The sequence below is a fragment of the Thermobia domestica genome, chromosome 14 (assembly GCF_964235325.1).
Source record: "Thermobia domestica chromosome 14, izTheDome1.hap1.1, whole genome shotgun sequence".
Classification (NCBI taxonomy): Eukaryota; Metazoa; Arthropoda; class Insecta; order Zygentoma; family Lepismatidae; genus Thermobia; species Thermobia domestica.
The window spans coordinates 90,605,958-90,631,702 of record NC_137467.1 but is presented as its reverse complement, the minus strand read 5'-3'; the positions used below and the strand labels follow the sequence as shown (position 1 = coordinate 90,631,702).

Here is a 25,745-nt window from a genome sequence, read left to right as displayed (position 1 = left end):
TATTAATTTAGAGAATCCATTAGCATTTAGCAAGGAAATTTATTCTTTGCATTATGTATGCTTCATTAATAAATTTTATTTATTTATTTATTTATTTATTTATTTATTCGAGTGGTCGACTTATAATCAAATTAATACGGTAGATGAGTGAAAAATACTGTTAGTACTTCTTACCTTTGAAGGTTGTCCAGGAGAATAGTTTTGAAATCGAGGTATTTCCTTGATCTGTTTCAAACTTAACCTATTGTCCACTAACTCCGATGAAGAATCACTACTTAAGTCTTCGCCAGCTACAACAAAAGCCTTTCCACTCACACTTGGTTCACTGACATCGTTTTGAGGCATTTCCTTGATCTCTTCTAAAGGTACGATCTTCCCATCGACAATAGTATATTGTCTCTGAGGTCTGCAGGTATAAATTCGAGTATCATCCTCTTTCCTCTTTGTAACATCACAATTGAAAGTAGTCCGGAATTTTGTAACTAAAGATACGCACTCTTTTACGTCCCACAAAGATTTAGGTTTACTCGTAGTTACATTGTTTGAAGATTTATTAGTGTCATTTTCCGATACACAACTTGAAGTTTCACTTCTCTTTGTATCATTAATAATTTGGTTTGCTCCTTTCCTTTTCCTTTTCCTAGTACGGCGAGGATCTAATAAATTTCCAAAAAGTTCTTTTTCAATGTCTTTTAAGTGGTTTATTGGATGTTCCTTAGGTCTGTTATCTTTGACTTGCGGCTGGCAGGACAACGCAAACCGAAGTAACTTTGTATGCTCACTGTCTGGTTTCACTGCCAATCCTAATTCCAATTCACGTCTGCTTAACTCCTCTTTCCTGAAAATTTCAAAATACATCATTTTAACTCAACCTTACAACATTTAAATTAGCACGAAAGTTATGAAAGTTGCTAATAATACAGAATAAATAGGAAAGTGACAAATACCATTCGTCAAGAAGCAAATAGCAGACTGGCAAATTGAAAACTAAAAAGATGCTTATTTTGAGTTGGTATTTTCAAAGTGGCATGTAAAAAAAAAAAACCCTATTAATTATTACAAAAATAATCAATGAAATGAGTGTGTACACATTAAGAATATCAACTTACATAAAAATTTATTTTCTTTTCTCAAACAATGAGATACAATAGACTACAATTTCGAAATCCTACTCAAGATACGAATTCAAAAATCTACAAAGTACTTTGCATAAAAATTGATTTCTTAAGTTGCTGTTGCGAACTCCGGGAGAAAATGCCTCCTGAAATATATCTGTGCTGAAGAAACATTCCATGTAACTATCTGGAAACAGTTGCCTTTGTCACAACATATATTTTACACCATTTCCTACCAATCAAGACAAGTATCTTGCTGTAAGAACTTTACTCCGTTTCGTTCAATGCAAAGCCGGTCAAATGTTCTCCACTCAAATATTCCACTTGTTTACTTGTCAGCAAACACATCGTTTTTTTTAAAAAAATAAATAAAGTCACACTGTAGAAGTTGATTTTGTCTTTATCGACTTTTTGCGAAACGTCATCCGCACTTAATAACCACCCAAAACATTTCGTAAACATTAATGGATCCAACTCAGGCATCATTCAAGCACAGCAAATCTTCTCTTTGCAAAATACGACACAACTTCGCGAACTCTTGCTTTGCATTTCCCAGTTTTATGATGCTGGTGAAACGTAAATTTGTGCAAAGTTTTTAAGATTTATTGCTTTGCATTTTGCATTTTCCACTTTGCAGAAATTATTTTTCGTGGAACAGAAACATTGCTGCAACAAAGAGAAGTAAAAATGGTGGAAGGTTCCCAGATTTTAAAGGAAAATTTACACAAACAATCTATAACCGTCAGCAGGTTATATAAGTAACTTTTGTGGACGCTCTGTATATTTTGGAAAGACAGAAATCATTCTTCAATTTATATTTTATTTTTGCGACGCAAATAATTTCTTTTCTTCGGTGGGAGTTGCTAGTAAGCGATTTCTTTCCCAAGAATTTGAACAAAAGTGTCTTTCATCGTTCACTCATACATATATGTGAAACGTTTTTTCACTGTGAGAAGATTTTAGTGAGTAACAAAGACCACATTCATTAGCTGGACTACAAGTATGAAAATCGTATTTTTAATACTTGGATCCTAAGTATTTCTTCCTTACTCATTAATATGTAAGGACTACGTTCTATAATTGTTTGAAACTGAATTAAGTGTTTTCTTCAATTATTTATGGAAATACTGTGGCAGGCCAGAGCAGACCAGGTGTCTGAACGACTCACCGGCGCCAACCATATCGTTCAGTCCGTTTTTATCTCCATGTTTTCATGACCAAGTTATCATGTTTATCTGCATTGTGGCCAGTGAACTGTGAATTAACGCAGATTCTTTTAACATTTAATTTGCATATCCATACAGGTGGCTTAACCTGATTACATTTTAAAACAAACTGCCAACATTGACCAGTCGGTCAACCCAGCTCACACCTAGAACACCTCAATTCGAGTTTCTTTTTTTTTTCCACGAGTTGATTTAGCCAACACGTTCGTTTAATTCGCTATAGAATTAAGTAAAGGGGCATACGTTTCATAGCCGACTAAAGACTTGTAGAACGGCTAGCCCCCATTTAGTGAACTCCCGGGTCCACAGACCCACTGCGTATCAGTAGTAACGGGTCCAACCAATGTCCTAATTATATATTGTGGCTACCTGTACTTATTCTGCTGGATACTACCGTCAACTTTTTACGGATTCTTCTCGCAGCAGCTGGGAACTTACGACGTGGGATTACCTTTAGTGTTACCCACAGTGCTAACTCCCATGTGCATTCGTTAGTGGTGTGAGAAAAGTGTTTGTGGTGAACCCCCAAATATAATATTTCATCCACATACATATGTGATACAAAAGTAAAGGGCTATAACATCATGAAATGTGAAGTGTAATTTTACATTTGTGGAAATAGTTAAGTGTTTACATCTATATCAGTGTTTAGTGTTGTGATTGTTTTTCTTCTACATTTTTTTTTTACACATAGTGTATTTAATAAATAAGAATAGTATTTTATTTAATGTGTTTTTGTTGCATGTATGAATGATATTTTTGTGTGTCTTGGTCTGAGCAATCATCTGAATGTCCGTGAGGATTTCGAGACGAGATATCCGAATCTCTCGGTGCTTAATGATCATCTCATTGTTGAGACCTAAGGGCGATCCGGGAAAAGTTCTGTAATCCCTTTTTGGAAATGTTCTTTGATGTCTTAATCAGGTAAGTTCAGGTCTCCTGAAAGTACTCGTTAGTGGGACAGCAGGGGGGCAGATCCGGAAAGCGGTTACAAATCCATCACGAGATGTCAGCTGTACAAACTAAAGAATAACCATTATATGGCACTATTAAGAGAGAATTCAAATGTGGACAGAATAACTCCAGAGAAGAATGTCCATCCACAGCTACACAACAAAGGGAGAGTTGCAAAAATACAACTACTACTGTTTGAAGATAAACAACTCATTGCACGAAATAGTAACTTCTCTTAGCAGCTAAAGCTATGGATTTTTGCCTCATTCATCGGGTTTACCTGACCTGGCCCCTTCCGATTTCTATCTCCTTCTGAATTTGAAGAACCAACTGTGAAATGATCTCACCATTTCTACGTCCCATGGTAGTGTACTGAAGTTTAAGGACTGCCGATATTAAAAAACAATTCCATAGCTTTAGGAAGTGTATGATCAGAGGTGGATGGATGTTTGAAGAAAGAAAACTCAGTAGACTACGTACCAGATATCCAGCATATCCGAATCATGGTCAGGACAAGAAAAGTTGTCCTTCCTTCGCAGTACATGCGCAATGACATACTAGAATGAAACTACGGATGAATAGTGGTGAACATAAAGGCGTCAGTTAATATGGTTCTCTTAAAAGGTATTTACCAGGGCACTCTGTATAGTGGATTAGAATGAGACGAAGAAATGTTATGGGGAATACGGTGTTGGGCTAAAACAGTTTTATTTAATAAACACACTGTGTGAAACGGTCTTCTGTCATATTCATTAAACAATAAAATATAACTAATTATCAATGTTCTTCAGTAAAGGTTACGAATAATGGCAGCTGCTTTCAGGGATTAGATTTTTGTTTGGTTATATTTTTATGGTTAGAATCCGTGTAAGAAGCATGTAATTGGTAATTGCCGCGTTCAGCACACAAGAAAACTTGGTCCACTTTTGATCATTTTTCATCTTTTAAGATAATCTTAAGCTTTCCTCAGAGCTTAAAGGATTCATGTCGAATCATTGTAAATAACTCTTATTAATGTAAAAGATATATTAACTTTTCATGTACTTAAGCGTACCGTACAAACTTTATATATCTTTTTCTCACAACTTTGGTAATTGGGCATTTCCTTGTGCCCTGAATGCTCCAATTATTGGCGTAAGCACAAAAAGTGTGGATCTTTGTTTACTGTGAATTACAGTAAACTGTTTATTTATTTTACCGTCAGTTGATTCTAGATTAAAATGTGTCCAATATGGGAAATTCTTTTGAAATATTTTAGATATCCTTATTTAAATAATCGCTTTGATGTTGAAACACACATCTGTTTACTTTAACAGTTGTATCAACCTGAAAAGTAAAACACATAAACAGAATGTCTATCATATCATTATTAACGGGAAATAATAAAACTGACCTTATTGTGCCCGTATATTTTACTGAATTAATATACCTAGTCTTACCATAAATACTGTCCCAAAATTTTAAGTACATTGACACAAAATTATTAGAGATATTTTAATATTCTAGTAAGTTACGTGGATACATTATGAACCAAAATCATAAATAATTATTCAAAATGGCCACCATTCGCATGTTTTTTGTTGTATGGGATCAACGTTGAAACCGGAAACGGCTGATTTCTACCACTTCCGGTTTGGATAGAGGGTTAACGGAGAAAGAATCTACTCTTGGGTTGCTGAAACGATTTCACAAAGACGCTTCTCGGTACCTCTTACCGCTTTCGCTCTGACACTTGACAACAGACGAACGGACGGACAGAGCAGTTCTATAAGACTTCCGACACTTCTGCAAAGCCCAAATTTGTACGTTTAAAAGTACATGTTTTAACATGTCTTCTCACGTGATGACCAAATGCATAGATAGTAAGTATCTTAGATATGTGATTATTACGGCTGAGTGCCCTCCTTACACGTTATTTAATTACAAGATATATAGCAGGATGAAGTATTTATTATCTGTCTCGTTCCTTGCCTTCAAACAACGATCTAAACCTAAAATATGTGGCAAATAGAAGGCCTAACTACTAGAATATTCATAATCAAGGTTGGAAAAAGTTCTTATCTAGATGCTAGTTCTGAGAACCAAGCGCTCAATATGACACATTATCCTACAGGCTTTGGGCTTAAATCATAGTTATTGGAAAGATAGTACAACTCTAACAGCTTTAACTCAGTTAGTGGTTTCGGAACAGTAACATCATTCGATTTTGAAATTTCATCTCTCGCTTCATATGGTTCCGGTTCAATACTTGAAAGCAAGTTCTTTCCCACCGGCATGCTAAAATAATTCGTCGGACGAAATTGCTTTAAATCCTGTGTTTGACTACTTGATGTCATACGTTCCATGGTCAAAGTACGCAACATTCATAACTCAACGGAATTAAATATATTTAACGTTGAAGGTAAAATGGAAACTTTGAACTTGATAATGAATTGATTGTAACTTTTTAATCCAACCAAGAACATAAATAAGAGAAAAAACTGAGCACAGAAATGTCAAAAAGAAGCTAACTGCCTGACTCATACTTGCAGTCGCCATGCAACCTGGCGGCCGAAATTTTTTGACCCCTCCTCATAAGCAGTGATGACATAAAGGAAGAAATTCTAATATTCTTACCTGTTTTTTCTTTCTTCTTGTAGGCTGTCCTCTTTCTCCTTAATTTTTTTCTGTATGGCCTGCAACCAACTATTAAGTACTGATTTTTCAACTTTTTTATACTTTTCGAAAAAGTATTCTTCACCCTTTTCCCAAGCTAGAAGTAATTCCATTTCTTTCTCGGAGAGGTAACATGATTTTAGCTCTTCTCTGTGTGATACGGAGTCCGTCAAATTCTTGAATTCTGCCAATGACAAGTTACCAGAGACGCATGATGTTAATGGTACAAATTCTAAAGACGTTTGGAACTCTTTTGTTTGTTGCAATTGCCTGCAAACAAATAGTAGACATTAGCAACTAAAATAGTTAAAAAAATTAATAATAATAATAATAATAATAATAATAATAATAATAATAATAATAATAATAATAATAATAATAATAATAATAATAATAGTAATAATAATAATAAAATCTTATAGTAAGCTACTAGTTAAAACAATTAATTAAAAAAAAAAAAAACTGCATTTACTGTATTTAAGTTTCGAATAGCAAAATAAACAACTTTACTTCATATATACTAATGGAAGAAGGAAACAACCGATTTTTTAAATTTTATTTTACACACCAAATCCTCTATGGGTGCGAGTTCTAATGTAAAGAGTGAAAAAGTGACGGACTGGATCGAGATTCAAACCTGGGATCTCCGGCATACCGTGCCGATGCATTAACCTCTACGCCACCCAGTCCGCTTTCCAAAACAGATTGGTTCGAGTCTCGGTTCAGTCTGTCACTCTTTTACTCTTTGCGTTTTAATTTTACTTCAATTCAATGCAACGAAAATTGATCTAAATCTCCTGAAACTTCACCTTTTTTTAAAAAAAAAACCAATAAACATGTAGTATGGAGCACAGTTAACATAAACAATGGAACACCTGCCACGATAATACTTAATTTCCCCTCATCTTTACCTTTCTCTTCCCTGAATATGTTGGGCAATTTTGCTGCTGAGTCCTGCTGTAAAATGGACATAATAAACAATAGTTTATTTAAATTTTGCATTTATCGGAAACCAATTGAATTGAATTTATCGTGCAAATGAAATGAAATATTTGAGTTTAACGACCCACGTTTTGCCAGTTAGGCTAAGGGAGACGATGATTAAAACAAGTGAATGATGATAGAAAAAGTGGTGGAATAAGAAACTGGGAGGAAACGGGAGTACCCCGAGAAAACCCACAAGCACGATGTTGTCCACCACAAAGTTATTTCGCCGGGGATCGAACCAGGGACAACACGACTAGAGGTAAGCGCTCTACCACTGAGCCACCGTGACCTCCTGAATTTGTCGTATATACAGTATAACTGTTAAACGTGAAATATGCCAAACGTAACTCTTTTTTGTTCGTTTAAAGTTAGGAATTATCTAATAAAGGACACACATATCTCTCCACTATTTAGAACTTTGATGCTTGAATCAATACAATAAAATTAAAGTTTTACTCAACGAAGAATAAGAATGCATGAAGCATGTCAATCCGCCACTCTTCTCCCGCAATAAAGATCTTCAGTTCGTTTACTTCAACATATCGAAAACTTACTTTTAATTCTTTCAACTTTTTTGGAAATTTAGTTTAATTCAAAACTACCACCAAATAGTATTTTACGTATCACTAACATTTTTTCTTTTCCCTCAAAGTACTTCCTAATCTCACTGGCTCACTTATTGTACTTTTGCTTTTGGCATCCTTTCTATCCCGAAAGTGATACAATAGTGTAGGGGGGAAAATACTTAATGATCATGATTTAGTTCTCAATCTCCAGCAGAAAATGTTCACTCAACATTAAATAAAATTCATAAAATGGTTCTGCATTTGTTTTGAAGCAGAAGCATCTGCATTTGTTTTGAAGCAGAAGCATTTTATGAATTTTCTTCAGAGTTTTAATGTTGAGTGTAAATTTTCTGCTACAGACTGAGAACTAAATCATGATTATTAAAAATTTTATCACTGGTTATCATTTGGTCTAGTTATTTCTTCGTAACATAACTTCACAGAAGATCTTTTAAAAGGTTTTGAACTTTCATTTAAATACAATAACTGAAACATTTTTCATGTAATTATTAAGGAAAAAAGTGAAAAGCTTCCTTTGTTGACTGCGTCTGTAACGGTTTTCCTGTACCGTTTCGACCACTTATTCAGTAGCCTTGTTCATTGATTAAGATGATCGGAACACTTTAAGAATACAATTTGAAATTTTGGTTCAAGGGTCCTAAAACTGAAATAAGACCTTTTAATAAATTGATTGTTTATGTAGTGAAAAAAAATATATGGTTATTCCTTTATGAAAGAATTGAAGAGTTAACGATTTCTCTGTATACATCAACAATGTCAGTCTCTCTCTTAGGTACTGCTTCTTCATTCAAGGTTCAATTAAAATTTTGGTATCGATTTCTGTCACTTTCCCTGACCCGCTACATCACGAACACTATCATTTATGGTCAGTTTTTTTTTAAAGTATATATAAAATATTTGAATCAATTTCCACCAACCCCATAACCGTCCAATACTTTCCCATTTATTTTTGAAACAGCTTTTTATTATTATTATTATTACTGTAAATGCTAATTATGAGTCAAAATTTCTATATGTAAAATACCAGCAAACACTATTACTAAAGAATAACGATAATAAAGGTTCCTTGGTATTTCAGCATTCTGAATGTTGAGTACGTTCATAAATATATATATATAGGTAAACATATATCATAATTTGGTCTGTATCTTTGATTATCTACAACCTAGCTAATTTCCTTCTTGTGTAGCACTTCAATTATTTTTATTTAATTTATTCTTTTTCTTTCAGTTTGAAGTTTTAACACATTTCGGTGCTACTCAAACTTCTTCATTCCTAATGATGATTCTCTATTTTCAATCCTTTTTCTTCCTTCTGAATCTGTCTTGATTCTTTGAGGTGTTTTTTGTATTTTCTGTGAGCAGCTTAAAAAAAATAAATAAATAAATCTCTGCCTCTTCTGTGAACTGCAGTAGATTTCCATAACTCTGGGTATATTTTGAAGCATTTCCTTGACTTTCAGGGTCAATGTGAACTCTGTCATTTCTTGATGTAGCTTTATACAGTTAATCTTACACGTTGAGCAAAAACTAAATTATAATTACTGTTTTGAGATATTATTGCACATATTACTATAAAAAAATTAAATTCGTTGACATTTAACGTTAGTACGTTGTGTGAGCTACGTGAACAATGCCACAGAATTAATAGCTGAAACCACACAGAAAAACTCCTACAGATGCAAACAATGAAGTAAGAGTTCCACATACCTCCTAAACAATTAGCTTTTGAACTTTTTGTATTATCATAGAAGCATCTCTTATGCTGTTGCTTACCTAGAATTCATCCACTTTTAAGTTCGCAATTAATAACTTTTCCCGGGATTAGATTAGCCAATGTTGTCTTTGCCATATTCTGGCAACCGTACATAAGAAATTCTAATACTTCGGTTCTGAATAAAGATCTTAATTGGCCAAAGAGAGGAATCAACGTTTGATTTAATTCAAACCATGAGTTAGAATGTAGGGCTTTTCAAACAGATGGGTGGCTAGGTGTTTCTGAACAAAAATGTCATAATGATCCTCGAATACTAAACCCATAAAATAACATTCAGAAACTACTTTAATACTTTTTTCTTAATCACTGAAAATTCGCAACAAAATTACTTACTCATCTAGTGTAGTTTTAGTGTCCATCTGTTTCTGTACCATCTGCTTAATAAGACGCTCGCCTTCAGATTCCACATGTTCTGGTGGCACATCTTCACAGCCAGAAACTGATGCGTAGATCTTCGATCGTGTATTATGAACAGTTGCCATTTCGTCTTGCAATATATGGAAACGATTAAGCTGAAACATTAAAGACTGAAAGTAAATATCACGAACATCGTAGCACAAACAAAAAATTCATTCAATTTTTTTCCAACCAAACATATAGGGGAAGGCGTTGTACCTGAGAACATTTTTAGAATTTTCGAAATTTTGGTGTTAATATTCAGCACTTTTCCCCAAATTTTTGTCGTATATTTGAAGTGCCATCTCTTTGCTACCAGATAGGATGATTTTTAAAGGTGTTACATAATTACAGTAGCTTTTATAGGATATAATAAGATAATATCCGTTTTGTTCACAGGTACTACTATGAGCAAAATAAATGACGCGTCTCTTTATTTTGAAGTTTTTTTGAAAATATATCAGTTTTCTTTATATGTTCGAAATTTCGGAAGGTTTCCCCAGCAGGACAGGTTAATAACAAACCCGTTTTTAATATTTGTGTTAGATATTAGCTTAAAATAAATAAATTAGAAGCAAAACAATTAAATCGACCGAAATTACGAGAATTACCAACTCTGCTAAAGTGGGAAATTTTCAAGAACGCGAGGGAATTCTGCAGTTCAACACGAAGCAGCGACACCTATGTGATTGAGTGAAATGTGGATTAAATCTGCAAACGAAAATTCTAATGAAATATTTCTAATATGTCTTGTTACATGCATTATCTGCAAACTCCAAATATATGAATCTATACTAAATATTAACGTATAGATAGAGCAAAAAGTGGAAATTGCCTATGGAAAAGGACGAATTGGTAGCACGATCGTAATGAAAATTCGTATTTACCGTAGAATAGGTTCACTCACGCAAGAAAACAAATAGCTTTGTCAGCTAAAGCAACGAGTCTGTATGCCGCAGGTTGCTGGTTCGAACCCCGATAAAAGTGGAATGGTTATTTTTTATTACTATGGTTATTTTATTTGTTTTTTATGTGGGAAAGAATCAAATTGTAACATGTTTGTAAAACTCATGACGATACCAAAAAAAGAAAAAAATGTTGTCGCACTTGCATTAGTGTCCCTAATTTTTGTTTGCAAACAGTTTCGTAATTATTTTCCCTGTGCTCACTGCTCACTACATGCTCACTGGTGCATAACGAATGTTTTCCAGTAAATGTTAATTCTAATTTGGAGAATTTTATAAAGATTCACAAAGTTTATCACTAGATAGTCTTCTATCTATTTTTTTTTTTTTTTTTTTTTTTTTTGGACACTTTGATAACAGATTTCCCTATTAAATGTTTAATTTTCCTTATATATATTTAATTACGGAAAAGTTTTACAATGTATTTGTTTTAAATTGAAATTGTTTTGAATTTACCACATGAGGTAAGTAGCCCGAAGGAGGAGAACTCAAGTAACTGATATTCTACGTAAAAGCAACCTATTGTAGAATGCTTCTTACCTTCAGCACATAATCTTTACGTTAGAGAGTCGGACAGAAAAATCCTGTTTTTCCCTCCCATATGACCACTCATCTTGGAGCTCTACATGTAATGATTCGTGTCACATAATTTCGGCTCTCCAAAGACATTCATATTTAATAATAATAATAATAATAATAATAATAATAATAATAATCCTTAATATGCCATCCTTACCTAATGTAGTAACCTTAGACATCTTAGTTTAAAATGCTTTCTTTAGTAATAATTTGAGCAACCATGTGGGAGGCGGCATGACGATTTATTTTGCCCCTCTCATTTCAGTACCCTCCCAACAAAAAGTAATTTCTGATAAGCAGGGCAGACAAAATGAATAAGAAATATATTTATAGCATCCTCTCCCCCTTAATAATTGGAATATCACGTAGCATTTTTTATTCTACCGAAGATAGCCCTGTGCGGTTAGGCGTAGGTAACTAAAGAAATACGTAATATACAGCGCCCCTTGATTGTAATATTATCGCTTCTTTATTTGTTCGTGGGAGCTCCTACACAACCAAGGGTGACAAAAAGTATAGGAAAAATGTCTATTGATTCTAGTGGCGGATCCAGCACGAATTCCTGGGGGGAGGCGGTGAAGTGAAAGATTCTTTTGATGATGTGAAGCTGTCACAAATTACCATTTAACTAAACTAAACATAATACTGGGGTGAACTGGAACCCAGTCAGTTCAAATTGATGTAAAAGTTTAATTTTTGAATTCATATTAAAGTTTTGGTTCCAAATGACAATTTCAGTCCGAGTAGACAATGATCAAATATCGGGAGAGACTGCAATGTAGGAAAAATAATGACGTCTACGTCTATGTTGTCATCCTGTTTGTGACATCACGAGTCATGACCTACATATAGCACAAAGTAAACGCCAAATGCTGTCGGCTCTCGTAGCCGAGTGAGTGCCCTCCCCGCTGGTCTAGTGGCTAGCACGTGCGCCTTTGGTGTACGGGGTCCCGGGTTCGATTCCCGGTGGGAGAGCCTTTGTGATTCTAACTGTCCTCGATGTTTCTGTGTTCGTGTAACTGTCGTTCTAGATCATTGGAAAAGCAAGGTAAAATGAGTAAAGCAAGTAAAATTAGTAATAAGTAGTTCAAGTTTCTGAGGCACGTTCGGTGAGTCAGTTAACTTAAGAAAAAAGAAAGTGAGCTAGCGCAACATGCTAGTACGGGAAATTGGTTTTGGCGTGGATTCAAACCCTGCCTAAGGAGAGTGACTTTTATTATTTTTTTAAAAAAAATATAACATTCCTTCGTTAAAAAAGATTAAAAATAATATTCAAAAAGTGATTTAACGATTATTTTTTTAAAATTCTCATTAAACTTATTTCATTAAAATAAGTCTGCCCTTGTACTATACAGATCCATAGCAAAAGTAGTAATAGTAGTAGGAATGGGTTAGAATGTATTTCAGCATTCATTTGTTTCCGTGCGATGTTGCCAAACGTAACTCGCTTACAATGCCTTCTTGCTAGAACTGAGTGTATTTCGAAAATATGCTTGCTGTTCGGGATGAAGTTCCAAGGTTAAACATTGACTAGGAGTTTTTGCTATTAATATCCCTTCTAACAATATTGGCAGTGGACAAAAGCTAGCCTGTGTTGAAGCTTTTTGCTCTTAATTTAGTTATTTTATTTTATTATTTAACGAATATATTGGAAATATATTTGTCAGCAAGCACGTATGCAGGAATTTATTTCGGGAGCGGTCCAAAGCTATTTGGGGGGTCCGACTTCAATATTAGGATAAATTATAATAAGATTTTTAAAAATAACTCCCAAAATTAGGTTAAATTTACAGAAAAGTTGGGATTTCAGAGGGGGTCCGGACCCCCTTAACCCACCCCTAAATGCGTCTTTGTTTGTCACTAACGTTTCCTCATTTTGAAACCCTCAGAAACTTCGAATATATAAAGGAAAACGAGTTATTTTCGATAAAATAACACTTCAAGGAGACGAGACATTTTTATTTCACATGGTGGTACTCCACCTTAACAAGGGCAAGAATTACTTCTCTTTGGTTCTCTGCTATTGCACTCTGTCGAAAGCTTAGGTTTGTAAAATATTCCTCCTAAGAACAACGTGCTTGGGAGAGGACCGTGATACTGAACAGAACTCCACAGAAATGCATGCTGAACTTTCGTTTATAGCTAACCTTTGGTGATTTGCCCTCAAGGTCAATCGAGTGGTAACTCAGTTCAGTCCGTGTTCTTAAGCCGTGTTCGTATTACTTCGAACAGTTTTGACGAATGTTTTCCAACCACTATAGGAACAGACAATCAGGGCAAATCATAGCATACAATACATTTAAGCAAGTATATTTGTCGCGCAATTATTACACACATTACCCAAAGACTCTTAATATATGAATCTATACATTTATTTATATAGATAAAGCAAACAGTGGAAATTACCTATCGAAAGAATAAATTAACAGTTCGATCATAATGAAAAGCTTGCCTCGTAATATAACAGACTTCTTTCGCGTAAAAAATTGAAACTCAGTTGGTCAGAGCAACTAGTCTGTACGAATTAGGTTGTTAGTTCGAGCACAATACGAGTAAGGGTTTTTATTACTATTGTTTTTCTCTTTTTTGTGTGAGGAAAAATCAAATGGTGACATCGCGATTCAAATGTATTTGGTTAGGTAACTTTGTCTTCGCTAAACTTTAAATATCAGTAACCGTCGAAATTATTTCACTAACCGATCAGTTATTGAACATTTCAAACACGTCAAACCAGTGGCATAACATGAAGATTAACCTTTCCTCCGCAGCCCTTAGTTATGCGTCCGTACTTTCAAGAGTGGACCAAGGGCCTGGCAACCCGGGCAACTGCCCGGGGCGCCAAAACGAGACTCAAAAAGTAAATATTATAATGTGTTTTCTACTGACTTTTTTGGTTTATATTCTTGTAAAGTAGCGGCAATTACATAATCTTTTTCCATTTCACCATGGAAGAAGAGAGTTCCATAGTACTAAGGGGACTGTATCGACAAATGGAGAGATGGCATGTAGAATAAAGAGTGGAGGGGGAGTAAGTATTGTCTGTTTGTTTGCTTGAGTTTAGCGTTTTACGTTTATGCCTTAATGGCCAAAGGAGATGTGGATACTGATTATAGTGGAATCCCAACCACGTTTATCGTTTAACAGTAACCCACCGGGAATTGGACCCGGGATCAGAGAAGGCAGGGATGCTAGCCAGCGTGGGGGGAGTTCGTATTGTTTATAGCGGACCATATTCTTTGTGAAGTTTTCCTAGGTGACGAATGTCTTTTTGAAAAAATGGGTTTAAACTATTAAAAACACTATGATAAAATGTAAAATATAGGCTAGTACAACGGGGAAGGGCGCCAAAAAGTCACTTTGCCCAGATGAAAATTTGGCCTGGTCTGCCCCTGCGTACTTTCTATATATTTTTGGGCTTTGCAGCTTGTGCGGTCCCCACGCCACAGGGTTGCGGGGGCGCTATTTACGCCTATGCTTCGAACGTAATCCAATAACTGTTTCAGAAATTCTACCATCAGCGTGGAAACGGGAATATATATTTTTCTAATAGTCCCATAGAACTTTCACCCATAACACCAGATGCAATTTTTCACAATGGGCTCTCGCTAAGTATAAGGAGTATCTGATGTTTCCTAAGTAAGTTCCTTTCAGAAAGTTTGCTTTTTCTTTAACGGTGATGTAAATAAACATACTCATTGTTATTAGCCCGACACCAAACCATCCTGGACAAATCCCTCTAGAGCAACGATCGGCAAAAGTTTATTCTGCCTAATTTTATAAGCGACTCAAGGGTGAAACACTTGTTAACGAAAGCAATGCTGTGTATACACTGCCATGCTTCTTACAAAATACAGGGTGTTCGAGAAGTCCTTCCCTGATTACAGAAATTGATAACTCAGGCTAGAAATAAGATATAAATATGAAATTGGTGTTGAATTGTTTACAAACTATAAAAGTTTTGGTCACATCAGTACACTTCCACATGAGCACCCTTGGTAGCACGTAGCACATCTAGGCGATATTCAATTTCCATCCACTCATTAGCCAACATCACTGGAGGGATCGATGCAACGACTGTGGTTCTTCGTTGCTGCAGGGTTTCAAGATCTGGTACACGTGTTCGGTAGACCTCATCCTTGACATAACCCCATTATGGCGATTCACTACTCCACTGACAAAGAATGTCGCTTCGTCGGAAAAGGCAATTCGTCTGAGATAACCATTATCGTCCTCAATACGTGATAGCATTTCGACCGCAAAGTCATATCGACGTGTACCGTCGTCGGGCAACAAGGCCTGAACGAGTTGCACTTTGTAAGCACGAAACAATAAACGTTTGTGTAAAATGTCATGAATAGAGATTTTTGGCATCTGTAATTCACGTGAGGCCCTGCGCACCGATTTCTTAGGACTTCTCAGAAAAGACTGCCGCACAGCCTCCACCGTGTCTGCTGAGGTTCTTGGTCGACCAGACCTCGGAAGGTCAGCAACCGACCCTGTGTTTTTGAACTTCTCATACCAGGCTTTAATGCTCTTGATATCAGGTGGAGTCCTCCCAAATGTTGTCTGGAACTGTCTCTGCACCGTGGTTGGTGATCGTGTCTCATGGTACCACAGGACACACTGTGCCTTCTCCTGGTTGGTTGGCATGGCTTCTTGGGCTTCTTACTTACGTACTACAAACCTAAAACAAAAAAAAAAAAAAAAAAAAAAAAACAAAAAAAAATGAGACTTGGTAAAACAGAACAAACCTAACACAGACAAAAACTTTTATAGTTTGTAAACAATTCAACACCAGTTTCATATTTCTATCTTATTTCTAGCCTCAGTTATCAATTTCTGTAATCAGGGAAGGACTTCTCGGACACCCTGTATAATGTGTTTTGTAATCTTTAGACACTTTTCCTATTCTCTTTGTCACCCTTGGTTGTATAGGGCGCCCTCGAACAAATAAAGAAGCGGTAATATTACAGTCAAGGGATGCTATAAATATATTACGTATTTCTTTTGTTACTTAACCATAACGGCCTAGGGTTATCTTCGGTAGAATAAAAAATGCTACGTGATATTCCATTCACGGAGGAAAGGATGCTATAAATATATTTCTTATGCATTTTGTCTGCTCTGCTTGTCAGAAATTGAATACTATCTTTTGGGAGGGTGCTAAAAACAGAGGGGCAAAGTAAAACGTCGTGCCCCTCCTACATTTTAAATTTTGTTACGTGGTTGCTCAAATTATTACTAAAGAAAGCACTTTTAACTAAGAAGTCTAAGGTTACTACATTATGTAAGGGTGGCATATTCAGGAATAATAATAATAATAATAATAATAAAATAATTCATTTTTACATTATTATTATTATTATTATTATTATTATTAAATATGAATGTCTTTGGAGAGCCGAAATTATGTGACACATGTAGAGCTTTAGATGAGTGGTCATAGGGGAGGAAAAAACAGTCCGACTCTCTAACGTAAAGATTATGTGCTGAAGGTAAGAAGCATTCTACAATTGGTTGCTTTTACGTAGAATATCAGTTATTTGAGTTCTCCTCCTTCGGGCTACTTACCTCATGTGGTAAATTCAAAACAATTTCAATTTAAAACAAATAAATTGTAAAACTTTTCCGTAATTAAATATATATAAGGAAAATTAAACATTTAATAGGGAAATCTGTTATCAAAATGTCCAAAAAAAAAATAGATAGAAGACTATCTAGTGATAAACATTGTGAATCTTTATAAAATTCTCCAAATTAGAATTAACATTTACTGGAAAACATTCGTTATGCAGCAGTGAGCATGTAGTGAGCAGTGAGCACAGGGAAAATAATTACGAAACTGTTTGCAAACAAAAATTAGGGACACTAATGCAAGTGCGACAACATTTTTTTCCTTTTTGGTATCGTCATGAGTTTTACATACATGTTACAATTTGATTCTTTTCCACATAAAAAATAAATAAAATAACCATAGTAATAAAAATAACCATTCCACTTCTATGAGGGTTCGAACCAGCAACCTGCGGCATACAGACTCGTTGATTTAACCCACTGAGCTATTTGTCTTCTTACGTGAACGAATCTATTCTACGGTAAAGACGTATTTTTCATTACGATCGTGCTACCAATTCGTCCTTTTCCATAGGCAATTTCTACTTTTTGCTCTATCTATACGTTAATATTTAGTATAGATTCATATATTTGGAGTTTGCAGACAATGCATGTAATAAGACATATAAATATTTCGTTAAAATTTTCGTTTGTAGATTTAATTCACATTTCTCTCAATGACAGGTGTCGCTGCTTCGTGTTGAACTGCAGAATTCCCTCGCGTTCTTGAAAATTTCCCACTTTAGCAGAGTTGGTAATTCTCGTAATTTCGGTCGATTTAATGTGTTTTGCTTCTAATTTATTTATTTTAAGCTAATATCTAACACAAATATTAAAAACGGGTTTGTTATTAATCTGTCCTGATGGGGAAACCTTCCGAAATTTCGAACATATAAAGAAAACTGAGATATTCTCAAAAAACTTCAAAATAAAGAGACGCGTCATTTATTTTGCTCATAGTAGTACATTATGGTCATGTACCTTTGAACAAAGTGATAATTACAACGTTTCCGTGGCAATGATATAAAAAGAAGCTACGAATTTTACTAGTTATAAATTGCAATAAAAGGTTTAGCTATAAAAAGTTCCCCAGAATTGAAATTTTATTAATTAAATTGATAACAATAATATTGAACAATAATATTGAGCATATACAACATAACCTTGTATGTTATACAATAAGCGAATATTTAGAAACTACTTAAAATAATGATTAATAACTTTATATCGTAACCTAACCTATATAAAATATATAAATTGTTTTAACTACTTACATTGTGTAGCTTTAAACAGTATTATTTATCGTTCAAAGGTACACGATGCATTTATGTTCATAGGTACAAGCGGGACAGGACGTTTGGGCGCCACCATTTGGGCGTGGACGTTTAGGCGCCAGACGTTTGGACGCAAAGCCGTTTAGGCGCCAGACGATTGGGCGCGAGGTACATAGTAAAAATCACAATTTAGACATATAAAATAAGCGAGGCACTGAAAATTACGCGCGAATCAAGATATATATATATACATTTCCTACACTTCTATCTTTATCTCACCTCATTTATCTGTATATTTTCTATCTCTATCTTATTTATTCATCTAAATTAAATAGTTTAATGCGTTTGTGCCTTTGTTGCCAAACCTCGTGAAATGCATTGATTTTTCGCTTGTTTACGATTCTTGTACTTCTGATCTAATGATCTCATTTTTGTATTATATAAGAAAGCTAGGACATGAAGAAATCAGACGAATTGTTAGTAATTTTCTTAATGTTAATTAAAACATATTGATTTATTTTTCGATTTTTTTAAAGTTAATAATTACATACTTATGAATATTAAAATTTGTTTTCTTTCGTATTACGATTGCCAAACTCTTCTCTTCCTTAAGTCCAATAAAGAACTAGCAATAAAAGATTTCCGCGCACTTGAGTTGAGGGAAGTGGCCCCGCGTAGCGTAGTCGCTAACGCTCTCGCCTTCGGTGCGAGCGGTCCCGGGTTCGATTCCCGGTGGGCGCATTCTGTCGAAAAATTATAACATGCTCTTTCAGGCCAGCCACCCTGAATGAAGTTTTCCTGGGTTTTCCTCATTCACACCAGGTTGTAGCTAATTTATAGGTTCACGCCGCTTCTTTCCTTCCCTTTCCCCGGATAGTGTGCTCCCTCAAACGTGACGGGCTAAATGGTCTTGCCGAAAGCCCAGAAAGCTAGAAATCCTAAATGAGTTGAGGGAAAGATGTTAATACAGGCTGTCTAAAATATTGAGTTTAGGAACTGGAATATGCCGCATTTCAGGTATCACTTTTTTTTTAACATTCCAATATAAAAATCAAAACTTAACACACTTTTTTTTTCGTTCCATTGTAAGCATTTAATCTGCATTGAAGAAAGTAGCGAAAGGAAAAAAAAAAGAACGATTTCAAAGTGAAAAATAATAGTAAAGTGTACATATATTGGTCATTTAGCCACTAGAAATGTGTTTGACATTTACACTTATTGCATAACTACAGTAGAAGGCCTGCTTTAAGTTTTTTAATGGAATAGGCTCACTATGTACGTAATGCAGGCAATCATATCTAGTCTGGTCTACTTACCTTAGATTGAAAAGTTATCAAATAAAAAGCACACTTTGGCTGAAACTTAAATTTACAAAATTTAATTGTTAATTCAGTTTTTAGAATTTTGAAATTCCAGTATTTCTTGTATGTAAAACAAAATCCAGTATAATTCAAGGACTTCCACTACAATAGACACCTTGTGATATCTTGATTCGAACTTAGTATTCAGCGCCTAACAAAGACTTTTTAATTTAACTCGCGCCCAAACGTCTGGCGCCCAAATGGCTTCGCGCCCAAACGTCACGTACCGTGAGGGTGAAAAAATTAAAAGGATCATTACTCGGCACAATACTCATTCAACAACAGCCAAACGCATTTGTAGTACTTTTTTTTTTTTTTTCATTTACTCTTTCAAACGAATTTTAATCACTGCACCTAGATAGCTCTGAATTCGAGAAAAGCATAAGTGTTCAAAGGTACAACGCCTTCCCCTACACTAGGAAAAAATCAAATTTTCGAGTAGCGAATTCTAACAGAGATCAAAAGTTACGTATTTGCGTGCTAATCGACAGGGAAATAATGACAATAATCACATTTTGGATCTTCAGTACGCGCAAACGGCCTAAAGTTTGAAAAAAATTACAAAAAACACCTAAATTTACCTTTATGCGAAGAATTCAGAATTTTGGGTATCAAATTCTAATAGGTCTCAAAAGTTGCGTATTTGCGTGCTAATCAATAGGAAAATAATGAAAATAATCACGTTTTGGATCTTCAGTTCGTGCAAACGGCCTAAATTTTAAAAAAATACACAAAAGACCAAAATTTACCTTTAAGTAAGAAATATACAGATTACTTTTTTTATTATTTCTATAGCGTCCAAGTACTTTATTTTAGTTGTGTGAGGTCATATTTGTGCGATTTTAAACACATTTCTGGAGATAAATTACTGTCTAAAGAGGTGATATTTAAAGTTGTAAGAAGGATTCAAAGAAACTTAAATAATTCATCGGTGTGTTTTAACATAAAAAAAGAAAAAAATCAAATAAGTACTTGTAATTCTTTGGAGATTTCTTGACTTGTTACTTATTTAGCTATTATACAGCCCTATATGCTCATTGTACATTTCTCCATAAATAAAAAGCCTACAAGCAAATAAAAAGTTTGGAAAAATAGAAATGTAAAACTTTTTTGCTTTTATGCGTTTGAAAATTTTATAATTTTAGTACACCATTACTAAAATGCTTGCAGAAAATTTTTGGATTTTTTGTAAGTCATCTCAGAAAGTTGAAAACCGTTCTGCTTTGGAGGATGGTATAATGTTCTTTCTTTAAATGTATTGCTTGAAAATAAAACGTTTACAATGTAGTGACAGTATTACCATACATATACACCCTCCATTCCAAAAGAAACCGAACGTTTTAAAAAAAAACAAAAAAGCAATGTACATTTTGGAACAAATCATTTTTATTAATCAATGTATTCCCCTTCTGCATTGATACACATATTTGCACGCTCCAACAAGTTGTCAAACGACTTCTCCATGTCCTTTATTGGAATGGTCTTTTGGACGGCGGTCGTCGCCTTCTCAATGGCATCAATCGATGCGTGCTACTTTCCTTTCATCGCCAAATGCAGTTTCGGGAACAGATAGAAATCGCACGGAGCGAGATCTGGTGAATAGGGCGGATGATGCAACCGAATAATGTGATTTTTGACCAAAAATTCAGTTACAAGTCGCGAATGATGTGATGGTGCATTATCGTCCAAAAGAGTCCAACTGCCGATTTCGCGATATTCCGGCCGAATACGACGATTTCTTGCCGAATACGACGATTTCTAATTAATTAATATTAATTAAAAATTGTTAAAGGAAAGGACGAATATGATTGGTTCATGGAATACCTCCTCTCACTTTAAGAAGTATATAAACTGTAATCTTAGAAATTGTATTTCATAATGTGTCTGATGAAGGCAAAGTTAATTTGCCGAAACTGTAACGCTATTATTTATTAGTTAATATATGCTTTGGTCAGAATTTGTCTGTTATTTTATAAAAGAAGTTCCAAAGCTAGAATGAGTGGCATTTAAATATCTTTCTTTGAATTCACTTAGCTTAAACATTGATTAAATCACGTTTATATAATTATTGTTTGTACTAAAATTTTTACTTCGTTGAAGATCACTATAAATAGAAGAGAAGTTTACGTGAAAGATACCAGCGAGCAAGCGCTTGTTAAAAGTTCATCTGACTCTCGCTGGCCACGTCTGCGACCAAGATGACGTCATGCGCCAGAGCGACAAGAATGTAGCACTGCATTGCATCCACCTTGTAGTATTTCCACCATGGGGGGAGTTGGTATTCAACACCCGCCCTCCTGAGCAAGATACTGAAAAATAAACATTAAGCACCTATATTAAGATATCTATACAAAAACTGTTTCTTCTGAAAGGATATGAGGTCTGGTGCTTGAACCTCTTTAATCTTGATGAAATCCTGCGCAAAATACTGGCTGCAAAACACATGGCGTGAAAATTCAAGGTTCTTTGATAGAAATAATGACGTGCAAACGTAAAAATACATACTAGGCATATACAAATGCGTCGCGTTTGTATGCGATATATATATATAAATATATTTGCTATTCTTGTCTGGTTACATACTCTACCGCGCTCCATTAATATTGTGAATTAGTCAAGGAAGTATCAATGAAGAATGCCTTAGACAAAATCATCATAAAGCTAGAAGGGCTTTTTTTTTTTAATTGACGCTTATTCTCAATCTGCACGACTATTTCCTTCGGTGGCATTTATTACGAAGTTGGTCATCCGTCTGGGTTTCTCCACCAAAACCGTAATAAAAGCTATACTCATCTTAAATATTTCAATTTTCACTTGGTTTACTGACTTTCTTTTCGCCTTCTCTTACCTCGCGTGGTGAATTTAACCCGCTTCGGGTTCACTCGAGCAGACGGTTCTACCAAACAGAAAATTTGGCTTTTGTGTCGTATCGCCGAACCAATTTTAAAACTAAAACACCAAGATGTACTGCATTCGGTTACATTACATCCATTGTCCTTGTATATACCTACTTTCTTTAATTGTCGTTCGTTATTCTTATATTTCCACATAACTAAGAAATGATATGTCACAGCCTTGACATAGAGCCGACATTTTCACACTGCCTTCTACGCTACTATATCATAAGAAATGCACCTCTCCGCAAAATAGTCCTTCCGCCTCCACATACAATGCCACTTAGAACATTAAAAAACCCAACAAAAACAACAACTTTCTTCACTTTGAGTATTCTACTTACCTCACTTTCACTCCTTCATCCTCACAGACTTAAATAAATTCTGCAATTAAACTAATAAATTTCCTAAAATTGGTCCGGCGATACGACACGTAACCCGAAAAGTTAGAGATAAAATTCGATGTGAAACATTTTTCGTGAAGGAAAGAGTGTGAATAGAAGTAATTACTCTCAGTACACAGCATACTGAAATTAATCTTGAGTGATAGTGAAAGTATTGCACGTATATGTCTGCTCTTTCACTATCATTGTTAACGCGTTTACCACCGTCGCTGAGGCGCAGTTCCCCACGGACGCACTCCCTCACTTCCGCTCAGACCCTCCTGCTGCGCTCCTCCGTAACTTACTTACATAGCATTCGTTTAGTTGCAACCTAGTACAACTTGCTTCGTACTTTATGCACTTAAGTTTGGGGTATGTTTAGTACAAGGGGTCCAGAAGCACGTAAAAAACACAAAATTTACAGGAGAAATGAGTGATGCAAGTATTAGACGTAACATAACGTAACCAAATCTCACCTAACCTAACATAATCTAACGTAAGCTAACCTGAACTAACCTAAACTAACGTAATATTAGTAGAAATAAGCGAAATTCTATCATTTTTTGGAAAATTTTGCAGGACTCCTACACTAATATAACATAAACTAAACTAACCAAACGTAATCTAAACTAGCCTAATCTAACTTCAACTAACCAACCCTACCCTAAACTAACTGAATGTGAACAGAAATTACCAAAATTGTAACATTTTTTTTTTAGAGAAAACAGCTGGACCCCTTCTGCTAAACATAGGACCCTTATTTAGTGCATGCTCTGCTAAAAGAAACACTAAGCACTAACCTAACCTGAAAATTGAAGAAATGTGTCAACGTTTGGTAGAACTGGCTGCTCGAGTAATGACATTGTTTTTGACATATATTATCTCCTTCGGTATTTTCTTACCTTAGCGAAGATCGCTCTCCCGGCAATTATAGTCGGTTTTCAAAAGAAAAAGACGGAACAATGAGATAAACCTTTAAAGAAGCTTATCAGATGCGAAATTATGTATATCTTTGTAGATAAAGATAATAGGCATTAAGAACAGGTAAAGATAAGGTGAAAATTAGCGAATCGACATTAAATGGACCTTCTAACATATATCAATTAAATTTCCTTTTGAATTTAAGTATATACCCTTCAAATAAACCAAAATTCGCTTCTTCTTCTTCTCTTCATAAGACGATTATCAGTCAAATAGATAGGTGCACCAGCTTTCTATTCATAAGGGCTACTACTGCTAATTGGTCAAAAGTGAACCTCAAACAGAGGATATATGACTGAAAAACAAAATAGAATGATATACAGGGCACAATCGAGAAGAATTGACACAAGTCGGGAAAAAAGTCAAAATCAGGAAAAGTCAAAGTCGGGAAAGGAGTTCAGACAGCGAAAGAGGGCGAAAAGCCAAGGTGAACAGGGCAAAAAAGTAGAGGAAAGTGGGAAGTGTAAAATGAAAATAGAAAAGAGAAAGAGTATAAAAAAGAAGGGAATGTGTGTACGTGTAAATGGAACAGAAAGTGTAAGTGTAGTGTAGGTGCATCACTGGGCCCACTTAACTCCTTCCTCTTGGAGCGCTACGAGGCATGCACTAGCACAGCCGCTGTCGAAATCCCGGGAAATCTCGCTTCTTCTCTTGTCTTGAGACCATTATCGGTCATATGGTAAATGCAGCAGCATTAAAGTCAAGTGTGCTACAATTGCAAATTGTCTTATGTGTACCTCAGAAGGAGAATTTATTATTCAGGAACAAAATAGAATAAAATACAGGATACAATTGGGAAGAAAGGATACAATCGGGAAAAAGGTCAAAGTCAGTAAAAGGTCAAAATCGGGAAAGAAGTTCAGACAGTGAAAGCGGGCTGAGAGACAAGTTGAACAGGGCAAAAAGTAATAGCGTTACAGTTTCCGCAAATTAACTTTGCCTTCATCAGACACAATATGAAATACAATTTCTAAGATTACAGCTTATATACTTTTTAAAATGAGAGGAGGTCATCTCATGAACCAATCATATTCGTCCTTTCCTTTAACAATTTTTAATTAATACATATGCAACTTTTAATGATCAACTTTCACTTAAGAGCTAAACTTTTAATTGCCACACCTGTGTATGAATAACTTTCACTTTTGAAAAACAAACTTTAAATTGTCTAACCCTGTTCAATACACCTGTTTTTACCTCTTCTTTCTTCTCTGTTTTATCCAATATCTTTCTCCATACATCATATATTTAGTCCGCTATTCCAATTCATAAGTTTCTCGCTTTCTTATTTTCTTATCCATTCTGCCTCTTTCCATTTTCTTATAATACTTCTTTTCTCCTTTTTCAGCCCCTCTACGCCTTTCCAGTCTATTTCCTGTCCTGTCTCCCTTACATGTTTATATATAGCGTTACTATCTCTCTTCAATCGAACGTCATCCCTGTGCTTTTTAATCCTTTCTTGTAACCTCTTTCCTGTTTCCCCTATATAACTCATATCACATTCTTTGCATTTAATTCTATATACGACCCCTTCATCACTTATTTGAATCTCTGTTACCTTCATTTTCCTCGTTCGCAACTCATCTAACATTCTTCTGCTACCTTTTCTGTACGTTCTTACTCCTCCTTTTCTCAATAAGTTTTTTTAAGACTTCCGTTTTTTCTCCTATGCTCTCTATCCCGAACCATCTTTTCTTTTCTTCTTCTCTATCTTTTCTCACTTCCTTCTGCCTTCTGCCCTATTCTTTCTTGTTATTCTTCTTCAATCTATCCTCACTATATCCATTCTGCATTAATAAACTGTGAAATTGCTCTATGTTTTCTTTTCTCTTCTCGTCATCACTGTCTATCAATTTTATCCTTCTCTCCATGTTTCTAATAAAGTTCCTTTTAGTTCCTTAATCTTCATCACTTTTTCTATGGCAATAAACGCCTGCTGTACATTGTTTCCTATACCATCTTGTTTCGAATTTCCCTCCTACTTTCCTTATTGTCATAT

The 25,745-nt window shown here is 35.1% G+C and overlaps 1 protein-coding gene across 4 annotated transcripts in view; it reads right to left on the bottom strand.

Moving 5' to 3' along the window:
• The window catches only part of LOC145670259 (RNA-binding protein 41-like), a 53,949-nt gene extending 29,580 nt beyond the window's left edge, over positions 1-24,369 (bottom strand). For 3 of the 4 annotated variants that reach the window (XM_081738678.1, XM_081738679.1, XM_081738675.1), the window contains exons 1-4: positions 23,899-24,369; positions 9,634-9,812; positions 5,912-6,220; positions 175-838 (exon numbers count right to left, since the gene is read on the bottom strand). In XM_081738678.1, the coding sequence (XP_081594804.1) occupies positions 175-838; positions 5,912-6,220; positions 9,634-9,782 (1,122 nt within the window). In that variant the 5' untranslated portion in view covers positions 9,783-9,812; positions 23,899-24,369. The other variant, XM_081738677.1, reaches the window with a different exon arrangement.
• Between the last annotated feature and the right edge of the window lie 1,376 nt (positions 24,370-25,745).